The sequence below is a fragment of the Anopheles maculipalpis genome, chromosome 3RL, assembly GCF_943734695.1.
Source record: "Anopheles maculipalpis chromosome 3RL, idAnoMacuDA_375_x, whole genome shotgun sequence".
NCBI lineage: Eukaryota > Metazoa > Arthropoda > Insecta > Diptera > Culicidae > Anopheles > Anopheles maculipalpis.
Window position 1 is genome coordinate 46,625,386 of NC_064872.1, and position 27,331 is coordinate 46,652,716.

A 27,331-nucleotide genomic window follows, 5' to 3' on the forward strand; every position below is an offset into this window, starting at 1 on the left:
GCGAGTGTTAGCACTAAAAACGTTATATTCTTTATAAATTATGTATGAACGTTTTAATGTTCAGTTTCTTAAATTCCAATGTCACTGGTAGAAAAAATAAAACATATTTAACTCTATTGCATAAATTTATGGCCCAAGAAAAAGACATTTTGTTGTTGTTTTAATCATGAGTTTGACACACCTGATGTACACGATACAATAAATGCGTCAAATCGGCAAAAGTGTGTGCAAAGAGAAATTTAAGCAACCAATTGAAAAAGTATTTTTCAACAAAAGCAAGAATCGTTAAAAAATTAAAATCTTGATGTCTTTTGTTCGAATATTTATAATCTAACAAAGGAAGAAGCTATAAATGATTATTTCAACCAGAGAGCATCTTTGGAATGGCCACTTAGTTAATCTTTTACGTTTTACCTTTTTTTTACGTTTGTCTTTAACGGTTTACGTTTATCGTTTATCTAATGATTTAATCAATATATCAACGGTAATAACTCCAAATAATTGGTCTCATATTGTGTTGTCCTATTGAAATATGCGAATGTGTTCTGTAACCTCATCTATACAAAACAATCGTGAGTATATTGAATCTGCAATGTCCCCGCGTACGCATTATTGGCTACATTGACTACTACGGGTAAGGTAAAGTCAAGAAAGCCAGAAATGGCAAACCAAGACTAACTGACGCTCTACCGAAGTGTCGCCCTAACACGTTATTGTATTATAAGCAAGGTTTTTTTTTTGTTGGAACTGTTACAAGTAAAAATATGCAATAGCCAAGGAAGGTGCAAATGTGTTGCTGTAAATGAGAAAAATGCAGAAAATGGAATAAAATTTATCAGCAACAACATGTACGCTGGAACTGGTTACGTAGCTTCAGAAATTAACACCCTGCACAAGACCTACTAACGATTTGGTCCTGCTTTTCTAGTCAAGCTTATAGTTCGTACGTGTGCCGTAAGGTAATGAAGTTGATGAAAGTAAAGTGTTATTACGCTACACATTTTCGTTGGGGTTGATGAATTCGAATATCTTCAATTTGGTTCGAATAACGATTACACACTTGCTTTTGAATTCTATTATTGTCTATTGCGTGTGTGTATTTTTTGCTCACATGCATTGTTACTTATTCAATGTGTTGTACAATACATAGGTGCGTAAAATACTATATAACTGATTGGTTTGTATTTTACCGGCATGTATGTACGCTGGTACTATCCAACGATTACGGTGGCTCAGAACTGGTCGCTTATGATCCTACTATAATATCAACAAATAAAATACTGTTCCATTCGAAGGAGATACTTTCGCCGGCTTTAAGAGAAAGAGAGAAGGAGAATAGACAAATCTCCAGACTTCAAACAAATCATTTTAAATCCAAATGCTCAATGGTCTGTTGGTTGCACTCCTGTTAATTCACTAACATTTTAACTAAATCTTCATTGCAGACGTGTACTTGGACTTCACGTAAAGTAATGTAGAGTATGGATAACATTTTTTAGACTTGAAAATCTGCTTTTAAACTTTCTTTGAAAGCAAATAGTCAATGACGGCAGATATTCACATGCCCTACTAATGATCTAGTGTTGCGATTGGTTGCCACGTGTTAGTATGTTTACTCGTTTAGTTTAACCATTTCTCCATTTAGCTGATTGCTGCTTTACAGGACATTTAATATTATTGCTTATAATTAAGATTGATCGCTGGCTAGTGACTGCATCACATTAAAGCAATTTCTATTTTGTTAATTTTTTTATTTGTAAACTCACCGTTTAGGTTTGCCTTTGAAATGAAACATTATTTAAACGATGTATAGAACAAATGCCAACGATCTTAATCATAACTCGCTAACGTCCTTGACGAGTTTAAATAACGAAAAATGTTATGGGTGTCTGATTGTATCCCTTGTTCTGTTACTGTACAATCTTACTGCGCGTTCGTTAGTCAATGTTATACAATATAATAAGCAAACACTCACCACAACTTTGCAAAACTAATCACTGCATCGAGTGAAGTTGCTTGCACGGAACTAACCCTGAATTATTCGGCATCTCTAAACGGAATGACTACTGGTAGTTGTACTCTCTTTGCGATATTGTTACTTTATAACATTTTTATGGCATCCAAATACGATTAATAAATGGTGTATAATGAACTAAAATACACCAATAGCAGAACCAGATCGAAGGAAACCTTTTTTAGAAGAAGCTCTTGAGGAATCCTGCTGGTCCCGCATCCTGTGGCTGTGCTTGTGCTGTTTTTAACTTTGCTTGAGCATTTTTTAAGGCTCTGAAAATAAAGCGAATGGGTGTGGCATATTACAATAACATGGTTTGTTTAAATTCAAAACTCAGTTATACTTACTGCTGCAAATCCATAATTGTTTTCTCTTTCTGGTTTTGTTCTTCCTGTGTCATTTGCACCAACTGCAAAAGTCGTTCAGTTTCGGCAGCCGATCGTTTGGCTTCTTCCTTTGCATCTTCCAGTTCTTTCGACGCTCTATTGTATGGAAATGGGAGTACAAAAAGTGGTATGAGTGGGTTGCTTTTTTTTAGAAAAATATAATTTACAGTAAGCAACTTTTTGCTATTGGTAATGCATATTTTCGAATTAAATTGACCTGTGGGCATGGATGATAATCATGAAATCAATGTGAATGTTCAGGGTAAGGTATTTAAAATCAAAATCTGATTGTACAACATTAGGAAAAAAACCATACAGCTTTAGCTTTCTAGCAAAAACATGCATAGGTTTGTTGATAGAAAATAAGAAATATTCATTTTCTATTCACATACTTGTCTAACATCTGATGAGCCTCTGTTAACTGTTTGTTTAATTCTCCAGCAGCAGCAGCAGTTCCACCGGCCTGCAATGAATATGGGTAGGCAAAAATAAAACAAAATCAAACAAATAGATTACAATATGTTTGATCTAAATGTCGCAGAGCAGCATGAACACTACAATACCTTTTGTAGCGATTTTTCTAGTTGGTCCATTTGTTCTTTGCGTTTTTTAAGCTGCTTGTCGAACTCGATAAGATTCTTTTCCTTATCCTCCAACTCTTTACGCTTGTTTTCAATGGCTTTGCGCTGATCTTCGAATGTTTTTCGTTCACTCTCCAGCAGCCGAGTTGCATCTTCAATTTGTTTCATTTGTGCTTCTAGCTGCTTACGTTCTGCCTCACTGACATTTGCGTTTTGGGCTACCTTTTGATTAGCTGCCTGTGTTGCTTGTTGCAATTGCTGCTGCAATTGTTGTATTTGTTGCTGGAGTTGACCAACCTGCTGCTGATGCTGTTGAGTCTTTTTCGTAGCATCCAGAGCTTCTGTCTGTAAAGAAAAAAACATAAAATGTATTGCAGTCAGCTTTTGCAGGCAAAGTGCTCAGGTAGCTCAATTATATTTACTTGACTCTTTTCAAGTTCTTGCACCAATAGCTCCAACTGGTTTTGGAACTGATCTCGATGGGTGACTGCTGCCTTAAGTTCCTCTTGTAACTTTTCGAGTTCCTTTTTGTTTGACGGCGATTGTTGTTGCTGCTGTTGTGTTGATTGCTGTTGTAATTGTTTTTGCATATTGGTCATTTGCAGGAGTTGTTGTTTTAATTGTTGTTCCATCACCTAAAACGAAAAAAGCAAATTTATCAACATTTAATAGAAGTCAAACGGTTTAGATTTAACAGAAGCCTAATCGCACAGGTGCACGGGGTGCAGGCTCATCGAATGCAATCATATTTTTGCGTATCTTACCTGCATCCGCTTTTGCAACTCAATCGCCGCCTTCTCTGCTTGATCTGCGCGGTTCTTCTCCTGCTCGACAACTTTACGCCACTGTTCGAGTTCATTGTCGCCACGTGCCCCGGTTTCTTGGAGCATTTGTTTCAGCTTAGTGATTTCTTTCTTATAATTTTGTATTTCTTGGGCCGTTGCCTGGGCTTGCTGAGGTGTAGTAGCAGCAGCTCCCGGCTGCTGAGGTGAGCTCTTAAGTCGACGATTTTCTTCACACTGTCGCTGTAGTTCCAGTTCGGCCGCGTTAAGCTCCTGCTGGAAGCTCATAAGCATATCCTGACTCTTCTCCAGCTGCATCACAAGTTGATCACGTTCGGCCATCAGTTGTTTATTATCGGCCTCGAGTTTCATCAAACTCTGCTCCACATGATGGTTACTTGCATGCTGCTGGTGATGCTTTTCGTAGATCTTAGTCGACTGGCGAAGCGTTTCCTTTTCGGCTTCCGATTTTTCAAGTCGCTCGAGTACGCGTGTCAGTTCCGCAGACATACGCTCGAACTCGATGCGCGTGGCTTCGTACACTTCCTGCTGTTTGGTCAAATGCAGTTGTGCCTTCTCGAGCTCCTTAGCTAAACGGCCTGCTTCCATTTCAGTAGCGTCACGGCTTTGCAGCGCCTTCTCTAAACGTTCACGCAGACGCTCAACCTCGTTCTTGTCCGCTAAGCTTACCGTACTGGCAGCGGACAACGCACCAGGACTGATGGCAGATTGTGGGTTCTGCCGTAGTCGTTCCACTTCTTTAATGAGTTTTTCATGCTTGTCGCGAATTTTTTCGTATTCAATGTGGGCTCGTTCAGCATCGGCACGCTGTTTGTCTTGATTCGAGATCAATTTAGTAACTTCTGACCTGGCCAGATCGAGCTGCAGGCTGGTTTCGTGCAATTTAAGCTCCATCGTTTGGTATTCATTTTCTCGAGCCTCAAATTTCTCCTTCATCTTGTCGAATGTCTCCTGTTCGTATTGCGATTTGCCACGGAAGTTCTCTAACTCCACTATGACCTTATCGTACTTTTCGCGCAATCGATCGTTTTCGTCTTTCATTCGGCGGGCTTCGCGAGAGAAGGATTCATTCTCCTGCAATCGTCGTAATTCAGCCGCCGTTTTTTCGTAACGCTCGCGCATTTTTTCGACTTCCAGCCCATAGCGAGCGATTTCTTCCTGAGCCGAGTCAAGTGACGCTGTTTGCTTAGTGTATAGGTTATGCGAACGGTCCAGTTCATACGTTAAGCGTTCTAGTTCTGCTTGTTGATTTTCCTTTTCCGACTGAGCACGGCGCAAATCTGTTTGACATTTATCCAATCTTTCTCGTATCATGTCCACATCTTCCTTGGCCTTATCTTCGAGCTCTTTCGAGCGGCCTAGCTGCATTGCGGCACGATCGCAAGCCTCTTGTAGGCGTGTGGTTTCTTCTTGCATTTTGCGCAAGTCCTCGCGTGCCTTCGATGCCGCCAGTGCGGAACGTTCCGCTTCCACCTCTAAACGGTTACGATCAGCTTCAGCCGTGTCCACACGTGACTGCAACCGGTAGATTTCATTTTGTGCCCGATCGTACTTCTCCAGCATTTTCTCAAACTCTTTCGTAGATGTGTCCTTTTCATCGATCAGCTTCTGGCTGGCGTACAGCGCTTTGTCCAGTTTTTCCTTCAATATATCGATCTCTGTAACGGCATCATCACGTTCCATCTGAAGCTTTTGGTGGATCTGATGTGCCTTTTCCCATCGTTCTTTGACCACTTCAAGCTCGGTCTGAATAGCATCACGCTCCCGCTGATACTTGAGGGCAGTACTTTGGGTAGATTCGGATTTTTCTTTCAATTTTTCCAACTCATCACAAAGAACATCGCGCTCCTTTTGTAAACGGGCCAGGGATGACTGCAGCTTATCTGCCTTGTCTCGGTACCGGTCGAGATCCATTTGTGCCGCTTCTTTCTCTTTTTGGATTCGTGAAGCTTGTCCCAATGATTTATCCAACTGCGATTGAATGTTCTCAAATTCATAATTGATTTTTTCCTTCTCGAGTTGTAGCTGCAGGTAAAAAAAAAGTGTAACATAAAATTATTCATTAGATAATGCTGAACACGGAAGTGCATGCCCATTTGTTGTATTGACTCACCCTACGGGTTTCTCCGCCACTCTTGTCCAACTTCTCCTGTAGATGATCAATTTCGTTTTGTGCTTTGTCGAGCGTGTTTTGTAATTTCTCCTGCGTGAGCTGTGACTTTCCGAGTGTCGCCTGAGTACGTTCGAGTTCTTCGCGAATTTTTTCCAGCTCTGTGTACGCCTGATTATGTGGAACAGTAGACCATAAAAGGATCAACATGTTAAGAATATGTTTGTAAGACTATCGAGCTCCTTGGAAACTTGGAACGGTCGAACAGAAGCATGTATTTGTTTTGATGAAACGGTTCCCATAAATGTTCGTTTGTGTATTGGAAGTGGAGAATGGGAGCTTAGCATCGGTGGTTTGCACAGTATGGCAGAGGTGCATACAGGGCCGTTAGTATAGTGAAATATTTTTTATTTTAATTTATTGCCATTAAAATGTAGGTCATTTTAAGCAAACCATGGACATATCGAGTTGAATGTGGGAAATAACAAAAAGTTATAGAGTTTACACTACAAAGCGTAGAGTGATAACGTACTGCAGGAGCGATAGATTTGAACTACCAATCATTCAATATTTACATACAGCTATGTATTTTTTTTATATTCTAGATAGGTACTTATAATTAGACATTAGTTACACTTCATATGTATGTAGATATATGCAGGTGTTTACACTTACAGCATGGATTCATAAGTAGTTAGCTGCATGCATTATGGTTGTACTGAATTATAGTATTCTCTTTCTCTTTGCTTAACGGCTGTTATTAGAGTATGTGAGCTGGACGGTCGAGATTTGTTTCCGGGCCCGTGCGGTCCAAAGTAAATCATTTACTGATTGTACAAAACGAAAGCTTGGAGTACGATTCAAATGTGTCAATATCAACAGAAACCCCGTTTTGCATTGCGTCAAGAAAAAGTGTTTACAACATTAGTTTAGAATTATAATTCGCGTCTTACATATTACTATGCCGTCGAGCATACATGCTATATGTCTGATCAATTTTAATGTACGTCATAGCTTTATTTTTCAACCGTTGTAAGTTGTATGGAAACATGGTATTACAATTACAGTCACAAAATACCCTTAGGGATAAGCATGTGTTTCTCGACTCACATCATTAAATGACACTGCTAACTACTTATCTAATCCACATTCACGGAAATTATGTGTGTGTGTAGTACATTGTTGATAAATTCTTGCTATGGTTTGCTATACGACACTCATACGATTTATATTGTATTGGACATGATGATGGTATACGGTGAGCAAGATACTAATTGGGAGTGTTGACAAGAACGACGATTGCGATACAAAATGTGTTGCAGTGATCTACAATGCAATGCAGTCTGATCGGCTATGTTAATGCCTGTTTGGTTTTGGTACGCACTCTTACACAAATGCTGTTCGTGGATGTGCTTCAAAATATATGTTAGGGTACGAAAATAGCAACACAGGTCACATTGCAAATGTATGATGGTAGGTGTATGATGGTACGTTAGTTTGCTTTTGAATGTTTGCATGAGTCAGAATAAGAAAACTAAAATAATGAATCAAACTGGTGCACTTATTGCAAGGTCGTTATTAAATATCGAAACAATTGCGCAAAGGAAAGCAATTGTGCTTAGGCAATTGTTAGTGTTGGGAAAGGATTTTTTTAAAGTACTTTAGAACGAGTTAGCATCCCAGTCTCCAAAAAGAAAAAAAAACACTTGCGCATACATTTTCCACTATAGAAAACTAGCATCTATGGCATGTTCTAACAAAATGCCAATGTGAGAGCATTGTGTGACGAATGTATGTAATAAAGCCGGTCATGTGAGGGTATGTTGTGTGTAGATTTAAAAACAAAAGGAACAGGAAATTACCTTATCTCTTTCACTAACAATTCGTTGTATACCAGCCTGGCCTCTTTCCATTTCCTGTTTCAAGCTTTCCTGTTCACCTTGTGCGTTTTCAAGCTTGGCCTTTAGTCTATAGACTTCGCCTTGACTCTTCTCTAATTTTTCTTGCAAGGCGGCAGCTTCCGCTCTTGATCGTTCGGCGTCGGTCTAGGCGTTAAAATTGCCGTTCGATTGAGTAAGTCGTAATGCGGAGTCGCAGCGCATCAATTGCACAAATGACACAGGTTAAGAAATGGGATGAAAACGACAAGTGGAAGAATCGCGAAGAGAAAAAAAGAAAAGAAGAAAGAAAGAAAATCAAATCAAAATTGAATTGTATAGCATTTTAACGCAAGCAAATACTATAGCAATGTTTTACATAAAATATATCTTGCTATGTGTTATGGTAGGTAAAAAGAGGTTGTTTTTTGTTTATAGTACACTTCAGAGTAATTATTATATCATAAAAAGGCTATAAATGTTAAGAGATTTTTTTTTGTTGAATTGACAACCAACCGTTAACAATAATTTGTAAAGAATATACATGTGACCATGGAATCGGCATAAATAACTCAGTAACAGAAACAAAAAAAAAACGTACTAGGAACATAGATTGGTTTGAAAGTAACAAAAGCTCAACAAGTACTGCTAACAGTCTATAACAAAGTGTTTTAGATGATTATGTGTACTATATAAAGAGTGAGCATAAAGCTGTTTTGCTATTCGTGTGATTTTCGCTCTCGCCTTTGGAACTGTTTTGGTTAATTTAAATACCAGTATTTGGAGTGCAAGTGTAGCAATTATAAAAAAAATCACTTAGTGATTCGTAATATTGTCAGCGTGAAACTGTTGTGTTCATAAGTTCTGCAGATTGTACAATGGAAGGTAAATAATTATGTAAATTGCATGAATTTTAATATCTGAATCATTCTGGCAGAAAATAAAACAATTGTTCTTAAGAGTAAAGAAATCTAAATAACAAGAAATTGAGCTTATAAAACGAATAGTAGTTCAAGATAATTATTGCAAGATTAAATTAAACTGATTTGGCATTATTTTTAATATTACATCAAATCAATGAATTAGTGAGAAAAGAGCAAGATTGTGTAAAAAGTTGCTACTCACAAAATCGTGTACCGTATGTTCCTATAAAACGTTGGTGAACGGTTTATCAGTGATTGTGTTATTTGTTGTGTAATGAATTGAACATAAAATAAACAAAAAAACATCTATTTGAGTATGCAATAACGAATGCGCACAAAACGATTTAAAACAAATGCAATATTTATGCTTACTAGAGGAATGATTTCTATGCTCCTCATTTTAAACCAAAACATTTGACCAATTATACAAAAGGGGTATGATTACTATCAAATTTTACGAGAACATAGAACAACACATTTGTTTGGCATAATTTAACGGTTTACTGATGTCCATTCCCTACTAACTCTATTTACACGGTGTTCTCGTTATCAGCCAGAAAACGGTAAAACACACTTTTCCTTGAACAAATTTTGTTTTTCAGCTAGAATAGTATTCCACATTCGTAATAGTGAAATCATAAAATTTGGTTACAGATTTTCAAGTAGCACAGTATGAAATAACAAAAAAACACGATTAAATCATATCAAGCATCATTTTCACATTTAAAGCGTGTGAAATCCACAACATGCACAAGGAACAGGTACATCAAAGCATGTTTTCACAATTTATTCACGTAGCCGAATGCAAGCGATACAAGTTTATAGAAATGGATCAAATAATAAATTGATTTTACTTTGCAAAATCATGTATTACTACTCTTTACCACCAGAAATACGAGCGGAAATTAATCAAAGAAGAACAAACACCACTGCGAGATGTAGATAAATTAGCAAATGCTAGTAATTTACGGTCAGTTTTACATAACGGTACAAGAACCACATTGATATTTTGGGGGAACAATACATGGAAAACAACTGTGAAGAGTAATATCAGGGTCACAATAATACTAGAAAACTTGTCCTTTAGAAAACGTCAGAACACCGACAGCTTTATAGCTACAGGAAAAATTCTCAACGTGTCATAATATGTATAACTATGTAAGCATGCTAATGTTCCTGGTATATAATCAAAATGTACGTTTTAAAATAACTAGCGCCAATAAACTATTGTTGAACATATGATAACATATGAACGCATTGCAATCGGTAGTAAAGTTTTTTTTATGTGCCGCAGTTGAATTTATTCCAAAACTCCAAAATTAGAAAGGTTGACTGTAGTATGGGAACAAAATATATATTTACCGAACAAATCAAATTAAAAACAAATGACGGCAATCTTATATATTGTTGTAAGACTTGTTTTTGTTCACAATTCACGGTTGTACATGTAAATGTGAAAATAATTTGAATAATGTTTCCATTTGGATGTCATTGAAATGATGAGATGAAAAATAGAAACCTTAGGAAGCAATAATGATGTAAAACAGCCAAATGATATTTTAGCTTGTAGTGTACTAGTAAGTAAAGTTTCGGGCTTACTTGTGTCACTCGTAGCTCAGCTTGCGTGCGTCGCAACTCATTCGTAGTTTTATCAGCCCGTTCCTGAGCGCGGTCTAGTTCTTGTGATGTACTTAAGGTAGATCTGCCAAAAGTGGTCTGAAAAATACAATAAACATGAAAAAATCAGGCATTAAACTGCGTGTTTGTAGGGAAAGTAGCACTTGGAGTATGTAAATTGATTTATATTTTAAGCAAACACATGATGAAAGGATTCGTGTGTAGTTTGCTTTTTTCAGAGAAAACACGTGACACAACATGCTTAATCACTAATATTCATGATATAACATTCTTCATCTAATTTTTGGCTTATTTTTGGCTAATAGATCACACCGGCCACCGAATGGCTTACTAGGCTTATTGATGCCAAGTGGTTGGATAGTAAGTCCTCACTAAGGAGGTTGATATTACTGTACGTTTTAGCAAAACAAACGAACGATCAATGGATAACAATTGTATGGTTATCGTTCAAATACTTGTTTATATAAAAACAAAATTCTCTCATCGAGTTGAGTCGACTTGGCAAATTACCTGTGACCGCTCCAACTCAGTACGTAAACGTTCATTTTCCAATTCTAATCGTGACAGCCGCTGTTTAGCATGTTCCCAATCGGCTCCACTACGACCCACATCGCTTGCCGTCTTATGTTCGAGCTCTGCCTTGGATTTTCCTAGTTCGCTCTGTGAACTCTCCAGTTTGGCTTCCAGGCGATCCTTTTCGGCAAGTGCTCTGTGCAGACGTGTCGTTAGCTTTTCTACCTCGCTATCCAAAGAGTGAAGCTTCATCTTGAATTCGGCGAGTTCACGTTCGTGTAGCTCTCGTTCCTCTTTTTTCTCCGCTTCAGCTCGATCGCGCTGGTCGCGCAGTTGCTGCATTTGTTTTTCCTTATCTCCGATTGCTTCTTCCAAGCTTGTCAACGCTCCTTCTGAGCTGCAATGGTGCGCCTGCATTGCGCTGAGCCTTGCTCGTGCCATATCAACTTGATTATCTTTCTCCTTTAGCAAATCTTCCAAATTGTCAATCTGAAACGATTAAATCACATAAGAATTATCAAAATGACGGCTAAACTAGCATAGTTCAATGACATTTCTCAACAAATACCTTTCTTTGCAGAACGTTTATCTTCCTGTCTTTTATATCCATGTGTTCTTTGAGCTCAGTGAGTTCTGTTTGCAGACGATTCTTTTCCTGCACCGTGTGCATTGTACCTTGTGTTTTCTTTTCGATCATTCGATTTTTTTCTTCTAACCGATTACGCAGCTCTTCAACCTTAAGGAGTGAAATAGAATTTCATAAAGAAAAAGAAGTTGAAAATTAACTAAATTAGAAGCTTAGAAGTAGGATAAACTATTGACAAATATGTCGAATGTCGAAATATGAAAACAAAAACATATTTTGTTGCTTTATTATTCAGTTGGCTTACATCTGATTGCAGCATGTTGTAATGTTCTTCTTTAGCGCATAATGATTCCTTGAGGACAGCAATGTGACGCTGATAATCCTGTGGGTAAGCCATACAATACACATATACTCAGCGTACGTTAGTGACATTACTTTGCATGTTACGTACCTGATGCTGCTCTTCGAGCGTTTTCATTTTGGCAGCCATTGCCATTATCTCTTGATCGCGGCGTGTGATTTCCAAGCGAAAATCATCCAGCTTTAAAATAGATACAAAAATGCGTTTAGTATGGTGTGTTTCCATGGCCTGTAGCTGTGGTTATTCTACAACAAATCCAGATCCCATCTTCTACAAGCCTTTAGAATTGTAGATCGTATACGTGTGACGCTTCTCAGTGCGAGGATTACAATTTGAAGTCGAAGGCGCTACTGTTCGAGAATTCTTGGCAGGCAGGACTAACGATCTAATTGTTTTTTTCATTTATTTATAGAGGCTTTGAGTTTAAAACTCAAAGTACGATCTGCTCTGATCTTCTGATGAAACTCTGATCCGTTCATCGTTATGTGACTTGTCGTGTTCTTGAATTGTATTGCGTACTACTATTTGTAATTTTTAATCAAAAAAGGAAAAAGAACTCTTCAACAAGAACTGGTGATCCATTCAAATTAATAGACAAATAAAAAAAAAACATTCCCGTCTTCAAATGATTTAGTGATCAAAACATATTTTTTCGAACGGCTAATGTACAAATCGATTGAAATGCTGCGTTTCAGATTTAAATTCGTTTTTATTAGTCTTATGATAATTCTTAGCAGTAACAACAAAAGCTTCGGAAATGAAACTTAGTTTCAAGTAAACGGAAACACAGTATCTTTCAACTTTAAATGTACAATAAAATTAAACATTTTAATGTTCAATCAACCTTAACAATGCAGCATACTAGCCTATTCAGTAATACTGAACGCATCGTGTGCTTTGGGTAGCTTAATATTTTTGCTTAGTTATCACTCGTTCTGGATTTATCTTTAACTTTAACTATCAACGTTTTAATGGTGGTATTCATTACTAAAGATATCTTGTTCACTTGCTTCCTTGGTTGTACTAAATACATCTTAACACAATTGCTCGATGAATGATCCAAAAGTTTGAAATAACATTTGTTTTTTTTTTTTTGCAAATACAGGTAAAATATCATGTCATTTTCTTAGATTTATTAAATCTGCTTTAGCACCTACATCATAACTGATAAACCATTAAACTTTGCTTATACTTTTCGTTGAAACTACGGAATTATCTTGATGCTGCATTTCCGCAACAAGTAACATTCTTATTTATATCAGTGAAAGACGTACATATTGAATTGCTCGGGTAATATAATCAGCGTGCTGAATTAACATGAAATGAAAGTCCCTTCTTTATTTGGATTTATGTACCAATGATGACAGCTCTTTGCACGAAAATTGAGAGCACTGTTTTTAATTGACATTGACTGTTTACTGCCTTAATTACTTCGTTTCATTTCAATTTTGTACATAGCTTCGTATTCGTCAGATAGATTCATATTTATCACAATAATATCAAGCTGCATTCCATGTGAAATCAGAGTCGCGTTCCTAAATGTTGGCTGGTAGAACATGTTAAGTTACATCAATTTAACATAATATACATAATATGGAATTTAAAAACAAAAATGTAACTCTGCAACTACTCTTAATGCAAATCTCTAAATTAAAATGACATTGTAAGAAATTAAAAAAAAAGTCTAATGGAGCAATGTGGCTGAGCTGGTCTTCTCGATAAATGTAGTAAGATTTGATAAAAATAGCAGAGAATTGACTGTATTTTTACAAAAGATAATGTTCTAGCCCAAACCGTAAATCTATTATTGCATATTGCGTATTCATGAGAGGGATTATTTCCTGTTGTGTTGCGTTGTGTCATTACACCTTGTTTGGCATCATAATCAAAATTCTTTATGATGGGTTTCTAGGACATGGATTGTACTAGTGAATTTAATGTCCTTATAACTATACTTTAAAATGTTTGGAAGGCATTCCACAATACCACAACTCATGTTTGCTTGCACTTGAATAAATACTTAATTATTACCTACATGTTGGCGTTTAATAATTGGCATTATGCTTTTTTTTTAAAGATTTATGCTTGTATTTATATTACTTTCTCCTGTCTTTGCCTTACTGTTTCACCGCTTCACTTTTGTTCGCTTTCTACGGTTGTCCCTCCATTAGCCTCAAAGCACAGGAATGGAATTGATGAAATTGTGTCAATTTTGCGTTTTACTCCGATCACTATGTAACATACGTTGGCAAATTGTAAAATATTCTACATTCAATTTTGTATTTACAACTATGGCAAGTTTTGCTGGCAGTTTGGCAGTCTTGGAACGTACATAGTTTATACTATCCGTTGTCCATCAAGTACGAAACGTTTGTGGTCTACTTCTCATGTCATGATTTTGTCAAGGAATCTAACGCTATTGCAATTACATTTGATGCATGAATTGTTACTACAAATGCGTTGGTACGACCAACGTACGCAGTTAAGACTATGCTCTACCTAAAGCATTTTCCTGTTTACGCAGGCATTCGTTGTCTATGCATAGGAAAAATCCGTACACCCGATCCAATCTACGAATCAATTGATAAGGTATCAACATCGAATTTAAAACTTACTTGGCGTTTCATATCGTTTGCCCTGTTGTAGTCTAAGTCTAGTTTGGTATATGGATTATGATACATGGTGGGGTATTTGAACAAGCCGCTGCTATCGATGTTATCGTGCATTGTATGCAGAAAGTGTGAATGATCAAACGACGATGGATAGCGTGAAGCGGATACTGAAGGTAAATGACGATCGTAAGGATAAGCAGATGTGGTAGAAGAAGGCAAGTTAGTTAATGAGCGCGTTATATTTGGGTTGGAAAGAAAATGATGCTGAGACAAGAGATTCTTCGTCTGGGACAACATACTGTGTGGTTGCGATGGAAAGGAGGTGGAATTAGTTGCGGCATTGAGCGTATTATTGCTGTAAATTGGTTTTGAGAGCAAGTAGTCAGTGGTCGGTCTGTATGCTGTGCTTGAGAATGAGTTTTGCTGTGAGTGCTGTAGTTGCTGTGGTAAAGACATGATTTGGTGGTTAAGCTGGGGCAAATGGTGCTGCAGATGGTGATGATAGTACGATAGATTGGAATTGTTATTATGCGCATTCGGCAAATGTGAGATACTAGAGGCGTTCGGGTATGAGCAAAGAAACCCGGAGGCTGTTGACGCTGAAGCAGCAGCCGCGGTGGCCATTCGCTCGAGTGGATTCGATGGCGAAGGATCGAGGACACCGCAAACGTTAGTGGAGGAAGATGTAGGTGCGGATGTATGCAATGGTTGAGTAAAGAGTGTCGCTGCATGGCTCATAGGTAGATTAATTCCACTTTCACCAGAGGCGGTTGTGCCCAGGGACCGCATATTGAGTATATTAGAAGAGCGGGATAGTGATTTGGTGGTTTCGTTTAACAAGTTGGTAAGATTTGCCGATTGCGTGTAAAGATTCGCCGCATTCTCGGACAAATTGCAGTAATCAACCATGGATGACAATGGCACACTGCCGCTTATGCTGTAGCGGCGAGCCGGCAATCGTCCGGAGCGCGCTTCCAACAGCTTAGATGTTGGGGTCATGTTGTGGTAGTTTGAATTTAGTACTGACGTTGGCTGGGCTGGATAAAAACTGCTACGCATTAAATCAGGTGTGGTAGTGGTGCAGTTGGCGAAATCAAACATCTGAAAATATGGCCATTTGGAAAAAAAAGAGGAGAGAGAGAAGACAACACTGGAGATGTTGGTTTGGTTTCGTTTAACGGGTACTGTAAATTTTTAACATTGGTCTGTTAATTAGGATTAGGATAGTGTTTGGTTCGCTTCGGCTTAGTATATGCCATGCCGTCGAACTCATGTCGGCTGGAATTTCAAGTATGTTTCATGTTTGCGTAAACTAATGTAAAAGTGATGTTCCTAGATTCCGCAATATGTAGAAAAAATTTAATCTAATGAAGGTTTGTAATTAGAACGACAAAATAATAGTTGTTTGTAGAACATAATGAAAATTAAAAAAGAAATCTAATGCTTGGTTGCTTCAGTATCTTCAAATCAAAAAGATATCATTGTTATCTCATCGGTAGATGTTGGTATATGATTAGCTAAAAATAATCAGAAGCATTCTATAATGTTGCAATACAAATAAAGAGCTTATGCCTGGATATTATAGACTATGCTTAGCTAAATGTATTATATATTTATATCACAATGCTACTCATTTCATTGTATGCTAAATGCCTCTAGTGAAAAGATGCATTTTTTTTTCTTCTAATAAATAAGTTTTTGTTTAATAAATTACCATATTTTCATCATTGTTTTTATTTGTTCTAAGTGTAAAGAGCTTGCGCCGTGTTGTCATTTTTTCATCATTAACTATTGAGATTTGGATGGTTTATACAATTAAATTGTATGTACATTTTCTTATTTCATGACTCCCGATTAGCTCCCGATTGAAAAAAATGTATGAAATGTATTTTTGCCTCTAAGTTTCGTCAAGAATCGCATTTGTTTTGTTTTGACGAAAGAATTATTGTTATTATGATCATTGTCATCATCCGCCAACGTGTTCGCTTACATTGCATTGCTATGGTCTCGTGTTACATTCGATAGTTTTTAATGTTTGTTTGCATATACGTGTGTCACATGGAAATTTCTGCCAACTGTTAACGTTGTTGTGAACAGCATCTGATTACTCAATCTGTTTATGTGTGTTGGTAACTTTGACATATTTTACAGATTATTACTTTTCATTAATTGAACACTTGCCAGTCCGACTGTTATGCTCAATTTTCTTCTTTTGAACTAGATAGATGCCTTCTCGAAACAGTAGAGCCAGCGAACGACAGCATACGATCATAGCATTAAACAACCCTCACACTTACGCACACATACACCCACACAATTAAATGGCTGGCATACAAACGAACGATCACATAATAGTGCACTCTTTCTCGGGTGTTTTTTTTTAATTTGAAATGTGATTAATAAAAAAAATATAAAAAAACATAGAAACAAAATCAAAATAGTTATGTAGTCGTAATATAAAAATGTAAATAACCAATAACGCCATCAAATGTTGTAAGGATGTGTGGATGAGCTACAGAGATAATCAACAAAGTGTATGAAAATTGTATAAACTCAACAATGGCTAAATAACAATATGACTCTCTCGAAATTAAGTTATTAAAATAAATTCATCAGCAGCGTACACTGCTTCTAACAGCTCAAATGAAAATACAAACATTACGTTTCATACAAACAAAATACATAAATTTAAATAAATTTAAGCAAATCTTACAACAGAAACAAAATGGAAAGAAAACCCTAAAACCTGAGTAAATACAGAATCAAATGTGACAAAAAAAGATACATTTTTAAGAAGGTGAATCTTGCAAGACATTTTGAAAGCTCCGTGAAAGCTCCCTACGCATATATTTACAAGAAACCAGATAGCGAAATAATCAAATTTCAACAACGTTACAGAGCCACAGAAACAGAGAGAGAGAGAGAGAGAGAGAAGAGAGAGAGAGAGAGAGAGAGAGAGAGAGAGAAAGAAAGAGATAGACAGAGAGAAGAAGAAGAGATATAGAAAGGTAAAGAGAAAAAAGTATGAGCCAAATCCAAAAGGAGCGAAAGATTTAAAAAAATTCTTGATTCGAATAACAAATCTGAAGTTAACTTACAAAGAATAACAAACTAACATAAAAAAAAGATTTTCACAGTTGAAGAGAAAGAGAAAGATCGAAACAAATAGCTTATCCCACGTGTGTGGGTGTATGATCGCTAGCGTAGTTGCTAATGCGCACGGTTGTTTTAACAAATAAGTTATCATAATTCTTTCGCCAAACAACAGGTACGTAAGCGATAGAAGCGTAATTTACTAAACCAAACAAAAAATAAAGAAAAAGATGGTAGCTAAACCAAAGAATGAAACTGGTATAAATCCAACAAACTTTAAAAATGTAAGCTCTTTGTAGGAGATATTTGTGTAAAAATAATGGTAATGGAGTTTGGTGTTAATTGGAAAGAAATAATCAATAAATTATAGCTCGTTGTTTTCATGCAATCTTAATTATTAATACAACATAAGACGGACCTCTCAATGCCTTATCCATCGGATTAACATAACTTAAAGTGTTCTTTGTATGCCGCGCAAGAGCCTTACGTTGTCAATTTAATTAGTTTTCTGGTGTAGCATGTATAAAACAATAAAACTCACCTGTTTCTGAGCGAGAGCTTGCATTTGTTGGAACATCTGTCGTTCTTCTTCCTTGCCTAGAATCAAAATACAAGATTTTCAGTAATGGGTTTTTGCACTTGTTGTTAAAAAGTAGGGAATGCAGGTATGGATATAAAATGTGCAGATAATTGGTTATTTTTGCTTTAGATTATGTAGTATGTTTGTTTGTCATACGCACCCATGCCTTTGCTCTGTAGCATTTCTAATAACTTTTTTATGCTCTCGTCCCTTGCTTGGAGCGTTTGTTTCTGAGTTTCTATTCGCAGTTCCAGTTCCTATTTAAAATAAAAATAATGAGATAAATCATTTGCTGTTACTGATATACGTACTTATTGTTACAGTTTATTGCTGACATATACAGACGAAGTTAGATATGTTGTAGCATATCTGCTAAACATCTCACTAGAGTATACATTTTCTCGCATTCAACTAGCGTTACGTAGCTAATGCTATGTAATGCTTTTCTTCTTCTTCTTGGCTTAACAACCTCTAAGGTCTTGCCGGCCATCGAAATTGGCTTTCTAGACTGCCGATACCTCGTACGTAGCTGGATAGTCAGTCCTCACTACGGGGGGACGGTCCGGATGGGATTTGAACCCCGGTCCTGCCGTATGAAGACCGGCGCCGCTTTCGCCAATACCACCGGGCCGCCCCTACGTAATGCTACGGTGAGCATAAATTTACCAATTTAACAAATAACTCGCATTAGCTAAGAACGTAAGAAATGTACATTCAGCTACTATTATTAAACCCGGCTAGCGAGTGACGCAATGCAATATGATATCAATTCAAAACAACCAGCGCGCCTAACATCGACCGGTGCGTGAGTCCAGGCAGTGGCCGGCAACACAAAACAAGTAACTTCATGGAAATCGAACCATAGCAAGCAGATAGATCAAACGACGATTGATATCCGGCAGATTTTTGGCGGACGCAGCAATCGATCGCACCACAATCGTTCAGTACAATAATAGTGACACATTTCTTACAAGTGCAGCAATCGATCGCACCGCGACACATTTTGTATGTACGTTAACATTTTTGTACAAAATGCAATAGCAAAAAGAAAAACCAATAAGGAACCTTTTTTGGTTACAAAAAACGAGCAAAAACTATTTTTGTCCCAATTTAAGAATTGGGTATAAATAAAGCGGTTGTAATTTATCCTTTTTTATTTCAGCACGAAACTTACACTTGTCCTGCTTGTTCGCTCACAAATCATACATCTGACCTGTCATATTTTTAAACGTCAAAGTTGACACACAAGAACAAGGTAACTAGCTATACTTGACAAGGTAGCTATAAACTCACGTTTATACGGTCTAGGAAGCCTTCTAGAGAGCAGTCTAGAGAGAAGGTGGAACAAGCTAAACCTTGCGTTCAATTCTTTCTAGAGGTTTGAGTGTCCCCCTACACAAGGTAAGGCCTCAAACCTTTAATATGCCTGTAAGGGATATTCCTTCTGAACATTCAAAGTCGCCTGGCCGACTTGCTCCGCCGATGAACATCGAGAGTTCTAGAGAGGATCGAGAGTTAAGGAAGATTCTCATCTATAATCTACAGACAGCCTGGACGGTCAGATATAGGAAAGATATTGTTCCGCACAGCTAGCAATCACGTTGTTCCGTTCTGGTCGCAATTATAAGCCCGAGAATTTTTTCCCACCTCAAGGTGTCCGTGAACGAAATTTCTTCTTCTCCACCACATGCCGACCGTGAATGCAAATTCTTCTTCTCCACCACAATGTGTTGCAGCTTGGTTCGAGTAATGCCAATGTAAATTACATGTTTGTTCATTAAGGACAAAACATGGTATGCAATATCTTTTGTTGCCCTGCTTCCAGATGACTATCTGTGAGTTCAATTATTTGCATAGCCTCACTTAAATAATACAGCAAATAATTTAATCAAAATATTTAATCTCGTTATAAATGTCATAACTTTCCGACAGAATCAATGAAAAAATTATCTGATAGCAATAACAAATGATAACTTAAAACCTTCGGAACTTATGAGCGCACAAGAAATTCATCACGTACAAGAGCGTTGTTAAACAGTCGAAAACATGCATATGTTGTACAATAATTAGACAACGGCACAAGTTACACAGTATAATGTGAAATGGGTTAAGCATTAAGTTACCTTAATGGTATCGCGTAATATGGAAATCTCTCTTTGAAGATGCTCATTCTCTGCATATAGAGCTTCCATTTGCTGCTGCATTTCGATGTTCGGTGCCCTCATTCGTAATCTCAGCTCTTCTTCCAGTTGTCGCACCAACATTGCTTGTTTCTGCAAATATAAAACGAAGATAGACGCAAATATGAGTATAATGCTTACCGAACCAGCTCAAATGGTCGTACCTGATTTTCGCTGTTCAGCAACTTCAACTGGTCGTTGATTAGGCTGTATTTAGCACTTTCCTCTTTCCTAAGAGCTCGTTCTTTCTTCAATTCAGGTGACCAGAAAGTTTTGATGCTGTGCATCGAGCTTCCGAGTTTTTGATTAGTAAGCTCGAGCTCTTTTTTTAAATTGCCCAGTTCTCGTTGCAACTCGCCATTTTGGACCTGCAAATCGCCTAAATATCCTCGCTCCGGCATCGCTGATGTCGTGTAAAGAAAAAGGAAAAATATTGTTTACAATATTTGTCACACTGCATTGTCTCGTCGAATTATGCTTATCACCTTGTCTTGGTGGTCGGCCATAAAGTTCCTCCTCTAGATAGAGCCCCCTCTCCAATGATCTATCGCGGGAACGATCACGTGGCTCTCGTATTGGTATGAATTCTCGATCATGGGGATCGACAAGACCTCGGTCCAATGATTGATATCGAGTTCCTGTGAGAATGTGAAAAATTTTACGTGAGATTTCTGACCGTTGATAAAACGTTACGAAGCATACTTAATTGCTCGCGAGGATACTCCAACGAGTGTGTGGGAGCTCGAGTCGCACTTCTGCTGCGATGGTGACCACCAGCAGGACTGATAGGCTCGTCCATATCCCGATAATATGGACTACCCATGGCTGTAAATGAATTATGATGTGGATAAGACTTCCAGCTGTAGTTCAGCGGAGAATTAGTTCCTGAGCGTGATTGGTGTGTATTGGGCCCTATAAGAATGGGGAAAGGTGACGTGTATGAGCTAAAGATGATTCTACCGTGGATCGAAAGCCAAACACGGATACAAAGAAGATAAAATTATATTAACTACATGCTGGATGAATACCATTCATATACAGTACAACTTTTTCGTCTTTTCCGACCAAACGCTTCAAATCGCAAACATTGCTAAAAAAATATTACTCTTTAAGGGAAAAACCAGTGAGAACCAAAATCCATATTCTAAATGTTATTGAGCATTGTTGCTGAGTGTTGTAAGTGTTGCAAAGTTGAATGCGTAGTCTGTAATGGTCAAATGAGAAGCGATTTACCTGTACTTAAGGGACAAAATGGAGGAGCTTGTGCTATTCAAAAACTATCCTTTTTTTTTTTTTTTGAATACCCGAAGTTGTACTGCATTTTAAAAAACCTCTTGCCTTAAAAATATATAACAAAATTGCAAAGTTGTACCAAGAAGTCTAATTACAATTTTGAGCAAATAGCAATAGCACCATTTGAAAGCGACCAAACGGAGTTCAATACGGAGCATCGTACGAGAGTTACAAAGCAAAAGAGCAGATCGCGACTCTTAAAAAAACTTTACTGGGTTTTTAAACATTGGCACTGCAGAACTTGTATTCCATCTGCAGGTGGCTAAACAAATAAATGGGTCATTCTGCATCATTGTGCACATGGTTCGATTCCAAGCTAACAGAATGGGAAAAAAATGTCTTACGACAATTGTTACAAAAACAAAAACTTTTCTACGACAAGGTATATCAAAGACTCATTCCATTATTCAGCTGCCTGTTTCCTATGTTAAAGCGATATTATTGTATTATTCATGATACAATCAATGAATATCGAATGTCACGATCAAGTGCAATGTATGGATCTCTTTATATTTATTTGCTTTTCAAACTGGAATGCTTTGAATGTTTACTACGAGTTTTAATGTTTAAGATTTTGAACTCCCGAGCAGCTAGTATTGCAGAATGGCTTTAGAAAACACAATTATCAGTACGAAGTATACTGAAGTAAAGTAGAAATTTCCATACATGAAATTGTAGATATAAAGAGAAAATAGAGGCATACAATACAAAATTACGATCAATGTAAAAACGATAATTATTTCACCTAAAGGTCTTCCTCGGATTCCGCCGTAGTCTCGTGAGGGCGACTTGTCAACAGTCGGCAGTTCAGTTAATCGTCTCGTTGGTCGACCAGGGCTTCTAGTACCGGTAGTGCTTGGATTTGCTTGACCTGTGCTGTAGACTTCGCGAGACATAATATGCCGCGAACGGATCGCGGTCTACACTGTTTACTGCAGCTTTAGAATTGGCTATGCTTGGACTTTTTGCTTTTTTGCTTTATAGTGTTTATTTTTTTGGTTTGTTGTGGAATTGATGGTGGCGCATTTTCACATCGTGTGTAATCGGTGCATATAAAGAAAAGCAACATAGATAGATGAGTAACAACGAATCGGATTTGAAATGGGTTGAGAATTGCAAGTGCATAGCTACAAAACAAGAAGATGTACGGACTAAATCGTTCTAATATGATATCACGTATTAATCAATGATTATAAATACTGTCTTAATCGGGTCAGATGCATTAGTATGAAAATTAAATTAGTATGGCGCTTTATGAATTATTTTTCTTTTTTCAAATACATTTTAACTAAACTACGATTAATCTTTTGTTATTTTGAATAATGGCACAATCGTTTTTAACCTATAAACTATTTCCCATTTACGTTGTAAAGTTCGTTCATGAACACAGATAGCTCAGTTTAAAACAAATATTTTAACAAAATTTACTATTACGAAAAGGTTACAGTCACTCATACAACTCATACTCATGATACAAAGTTTAAAGCTCTTTTCACAAATGAGACTTGTGATTGATTGGTATGGTTTATTAGAACAAGGTAAGTGACATTTATACAACCAAATCTATGTGTACTGCTTTATGAAAGTTAATTTCATACGTCAGGTGTGGATTGGATAATGTTTTTGCTTAGAAAAAAGATGTTATTTACACGCCAGACATCGTCAACAAACACTCACCGTATGGGTGTTGATTCAGGTTGAAGCGAATCACGGTGAATTACCTTAACAAACCCTTGTTCCCGATGCTGCAGAATCAAAACAATAAAACAAAACACAAATGATTGTAAAGAGTGCTTCATTTGAGTTTATAAAACACGTATTTCACAATGTTGCATAAAATGATTCGATCTCAAAGTTACAATAGTTTTTTTTTGTGACATATAGAAACGAGGTGAATGAACTAAAATGTAAAGCCATAAACATGATTTAATTCTACATCTTATTTTGTAAAACACACACATTTGTTTCTCTGGAGACAACAGATTCTGTTAAGTAAACTTCTTCTTTTTACGGCCTACTAGGTTACGCCGGCCAATGAATGTCTCATCCGCTATCATGAAGTTGGATTCTCACTACGGGGGACTGTCGGGATGGGATTTGAACCCAGATTCTGACGTGTCAAGATTGGCGCCGTTATCTCCACATGACCAGACCGCCCCCAACAGTCAACTATTACCGTGGAAAAAAGAAGATATCATTGACATGTGTTGCTTGATAATGTTGTGGGACAAATTATAACTATTTGAAATCATGTGTTTACGTTATTGTATGTCTTCTTTTTCTTGGCTTAACGACCTCTAAGGTCATGCTGGCCATCGAAATGGGTTTCTAGACTGCCGATACCACGTAGTTCGGTTAGTCATTCCTCACACTACGGGGGGACGGACGGTCCGGATGGGATTCGAACCCCGGTCCTGTCGTTTGAAGACCGGCGCCGCTGTCGCCTACACTACTGGGCCGCCCTGTTGTATGTCATGTAGCATGATTACAAAATGCTTAAATTGACTTAAGCTGTCATATGTTAAGCTAACCATACATTTGGGACAAAATTTTCCAAATATCTAATCTCTTGTTTATTTCATCATTTGTTATTTTAACAAGGATACCGTTTGATAGGCAACATACACATAACTACGTGCTTATACAATTGAATATACCAAACCAAAAATATCAAACAAATCCTTCTCTGTACAGTCATTAAAACAATTAGATTGAATTATATCAAACAAGCTCAAAGATTCGATTTTATGGTGCAACCCAATTGATTATCTTCATCAGGTTTCAAATTAGGTAGCCCGATTGATTGTTCAATTGCATCTGTGTCAATTATAAATGAGAATCGAAATGATTGCTCATTAGCGTGCAAACTGGGCACCATGAGTAAGAAATTGTAAGATTTTATTCAGCTGAAAGAAATGTGTTAAGTGCCGTACAACTATCCAACGATTGTTAATCAATTTTGCTAACTTTAGCACTTACATGATGTCAAAAAAATGGATTTTTTAATATCAAAATAGCAAGCATTGCTTAGACTGCCGCAATGATCTGTTTTTAAGAGGAGCTGTACGTAGTATCTCAATGTATGAAGAAAAAAAAAACGTATGTAAGGTAGTGTAAAGAAAAAAAAAGTGTCCTATTAAGGACCTCTTGCTCTCGTTAAATCTATCATACACAGTCTCATACATAAGCACGCAGGCGCCTACACAATTTAGCTCGCAGCAGGTTGTATGAATGGAGCACATAAGACTATCTTGTCCATGCTCTCATTGCTAAGGCAGGTAAAGGCCCAGCAATGAATGAGCCATGAATTTGACGATGGTCCAAAGCCAAACGGCACACTATAAGAATCAGCATAGTATACGCTGAGCATGCTAATGGATGGACCACGGCTCCAACGGTCCGGCACGTTTATTTTTAAAAAATCTTGCAATATTGATCCTCTACTGCCAAGGCGCCTGACGTGCCTTTTATGTGGCGTGTTCAATTGTAGCCTGACATGCTCCAAGGAAGGACTGGTCACGAAACAAGGAGCATAAAATGTAGTGGAAAAGAAGAGAATGCTGAGAAGAGCATAAAACTCAAGATTTAGAAAAACTTAAGCGCTCATAAGGGATTGTGGCGAAGAGCCAGATGAAGCTAGAATGCGACTCCAATACCGGGAGAAAGAGCGAAATAGTTAAAAATATTAGGAGAGAAATTGATGGTGAGTGAGACAGTTCCGGAGAGGAGTTTGTGGAGAATTTATGTTTTCTATACAGTGCCCTCAAATGAACAGAAATAATATCATTGAGCTCGCATTCTAAAAATAACAACCATACCATTTGATAAAATTGGTACATACAAAAGGGGGGAAAGCATGCTTACATATAACTGCAAAGGAAGTTTTTCACACTTTCGGGATGATAGAAAACTTTCTGTCCCTCTTCTGCTCTCGCCTTAAGCGCGTGCGAGATGTGTTATTTTTAATAAAAGCTTTTTTCTTTTCTCTATTGAACCGCAAGGATGTGGCTGGTAAGCTGGTAACCTTGCTCGAAATTATGATGACGACAAGGATGATGGTGATGATGGTACTGACAATTTCGATGACGGAGGTGAGGTGGCGAACTTCGTGTAGTACAAAATGAACACCATTGCAATAGAACACACCTCAAAATTACGTAGAAATAAACCACTTTGTTCGGGGAAAGTTACACCGTAGCGCAGCAGGAAGCAGTATTGGAACACAGCTGAATGCACCCAGCAGTAAGTTGTTGGAAATTAGCACGGCCCTCTATCAACACTTCATCCCATTGAATGGCAGTCGGTAGCCAGTATTATTCACTTCTGCATAACTTTATCTGCTCCGTTTGCTTCATTCAAACACTTGCACCGAAATTGCTTGTCAATTGTGTAGCAAAACGAAAGTATGATATGAGCCAGGGTGATGCTCAGCGATTTGTGGCGAGGAGAGAAGAATTATACCATCCAACGACATGCTTATTCTGCTAACATTTTTGGCCTGTTACGCTCCACAAACACCATCACCGCGTGGCGTATTCGATAGTCGAAAATCATGGATTTTGTATACGCTATATTCAACGCACTGTACTGCACATATCATGAACACCACTAGCACAAGGACCCGCACACAGCTTTTCTCCAAAACGGTAACTTTCTTTCGTCACTGGCTAAACTAATGACCGTATCACTGAGCTTGAGCGTACGTAGAACAAATATGGAGTATTCGCTCGCACATGCCGCAACAGAAAACGTATCATATTTTGCTAGCCCGCAGTTGCTCCAGCACAAACCACTACGATACAGCGAGCTGTGAAACAAAAGGGCTTTTTTAATTTGCCTACACCCGTGAACACAACCCGATATACCGTTGTTCAAGCCCGTTTACTCGACCACCCAAAATCTTTGGCTTCGCGCTACAAAACTGGCAAGAAAAGAATCAATGAAAAAGCGCTGTTCGTTGCAATCTGCGGTGCGCATGCTCTTTTGCTAGTGGCTTGCACAAATATTGGTGCGATGGCCGTTTGGCATCAACGTATATCAAACATATCGGCGAGCTTCTGACACAAACAGCCTGTTACAAGCTTCGCAGCGATAACTATAGATAGACTTTGCTTTGGAGTAGTACTGGTGCATTAGCTTTGCATCGGTTCGCAATATTGGTGAACTTTTCTTTCTTGGTGGCGGTTTAGCAGCAAGAGATCTTTTATCACGTGTGCTAGCTTACGCTCGAAAAAAAAAACGCTTCAACGTCATATTACGCACAAAACACTGTTATTGATTTTTAACGCATTAATTTACCCATCGTATCAATGAAGCGAAGCTCAACTATGAAAATTGTTGCGAACGAACGGTGGTATGGTAAATGCTAATAAAATAATAACCAAGCGCCTCCACCACACTATGGTCTTTGGTTGAATGAATCCATTCCAAGAAGGTTAAATTCTTGAGATAATGTCAAATTAGAATGTTAAAATTACAAAATCAAAGAATAATTTAATGAACAGATTGAATAATGAGTACTGAAACATGTCCCAATATCAAGGGAGTATCGATTTTGTAGCAAATTTCTCTTAGGTCGTTATCATTTAAATTTTTGAAAGCTTGTCAATCGGTAGTTCAACAAATAATTGCCAATTGAAAGGTTAAGTTGGTCGTTACTCGAATTCTGAAGTCTTAAAGTTTAAAAAAAATGGCAGAAACTCGCATTGGATTCGAATACTATGTTAATAATGTAAATTAAAAGTTTATGCATAACGATCATGCCATTTTAAACGTAATTAG

General features: G+C 37.6%; 1 protein-coding gene across 4 annotated transcripts; it reads right to left on the bottom strand.

Moving 5' to 3' along the window:
* Positions 1 to 2,038: 2,038 nt before the first annotated feature.
* On the bottom strand, positions 2,039 to 23,312 carry LOC126563777 (plectin). 4 transcript variants are annotated; one of them, XM_050220508.1, is made up of 21 exons: positions 23,228 to 23,312; positions 22,296 to 22,526; positions 20,960 to 21,169; positions 20,743 to 20,895; positions 20,422 to 20,660; positions 20,201 to 20,350; positions 18,238 to 18,334; positions 18,039 to 18,094; positions 11,883 to 11,972; positions 11,736 to 11,813; positions 11,414 to 11,581; positions 10,843 to 11,334; positions 10,294 to 10,410; positions 7,757 to 7,939; positions 5,898 to 6,065; positions 3,746 to 5,809; positions 3,404 to 3,616; positions 2,964 to 3,326; positions 2,793 to 2,863; positions 2,362 to 2,496; positions 2,039 to 2,286 (listed from the first exon to the last, which is right to left on the bottom strand). In XM_050220508.1, the coding sequence occupies exons 2-21, from the start codon at positions 22,444 to 22,446 to the stop codon at positions 2,196 to 2,198; spliced, it is 5,289 nt and encodes a 1,762-aa protein (XP_050076465.1). In that variant the 5' UTR covers positions 22,447 to 22,526; positions 23,228 to 23,312; the 3' UTR covers positions 2,039 to 2,195. The 4 variants fall into 4 exon arrangements, with proteins under 4 accessions (XP_050076465.1, XP_050076468.1, XP_050076467.1 ...); XM_050220511.1 differs by lacking the exon at positions 23,228 to 23,312 and adding an exon at positions 14,408 to 15,505 and having other exon boundaries at positions 20,960 to 21,082; positions 22,296 to 22,686; XM_050220510.1 differs by lacking the exon at positions 22,296 to 22,526 and having other exon boundaries at positions 20,960 to 21,082.
* Between the last annotated feature and the right edge of the window lie 4,019 nt (positions 23,313 to 27,331).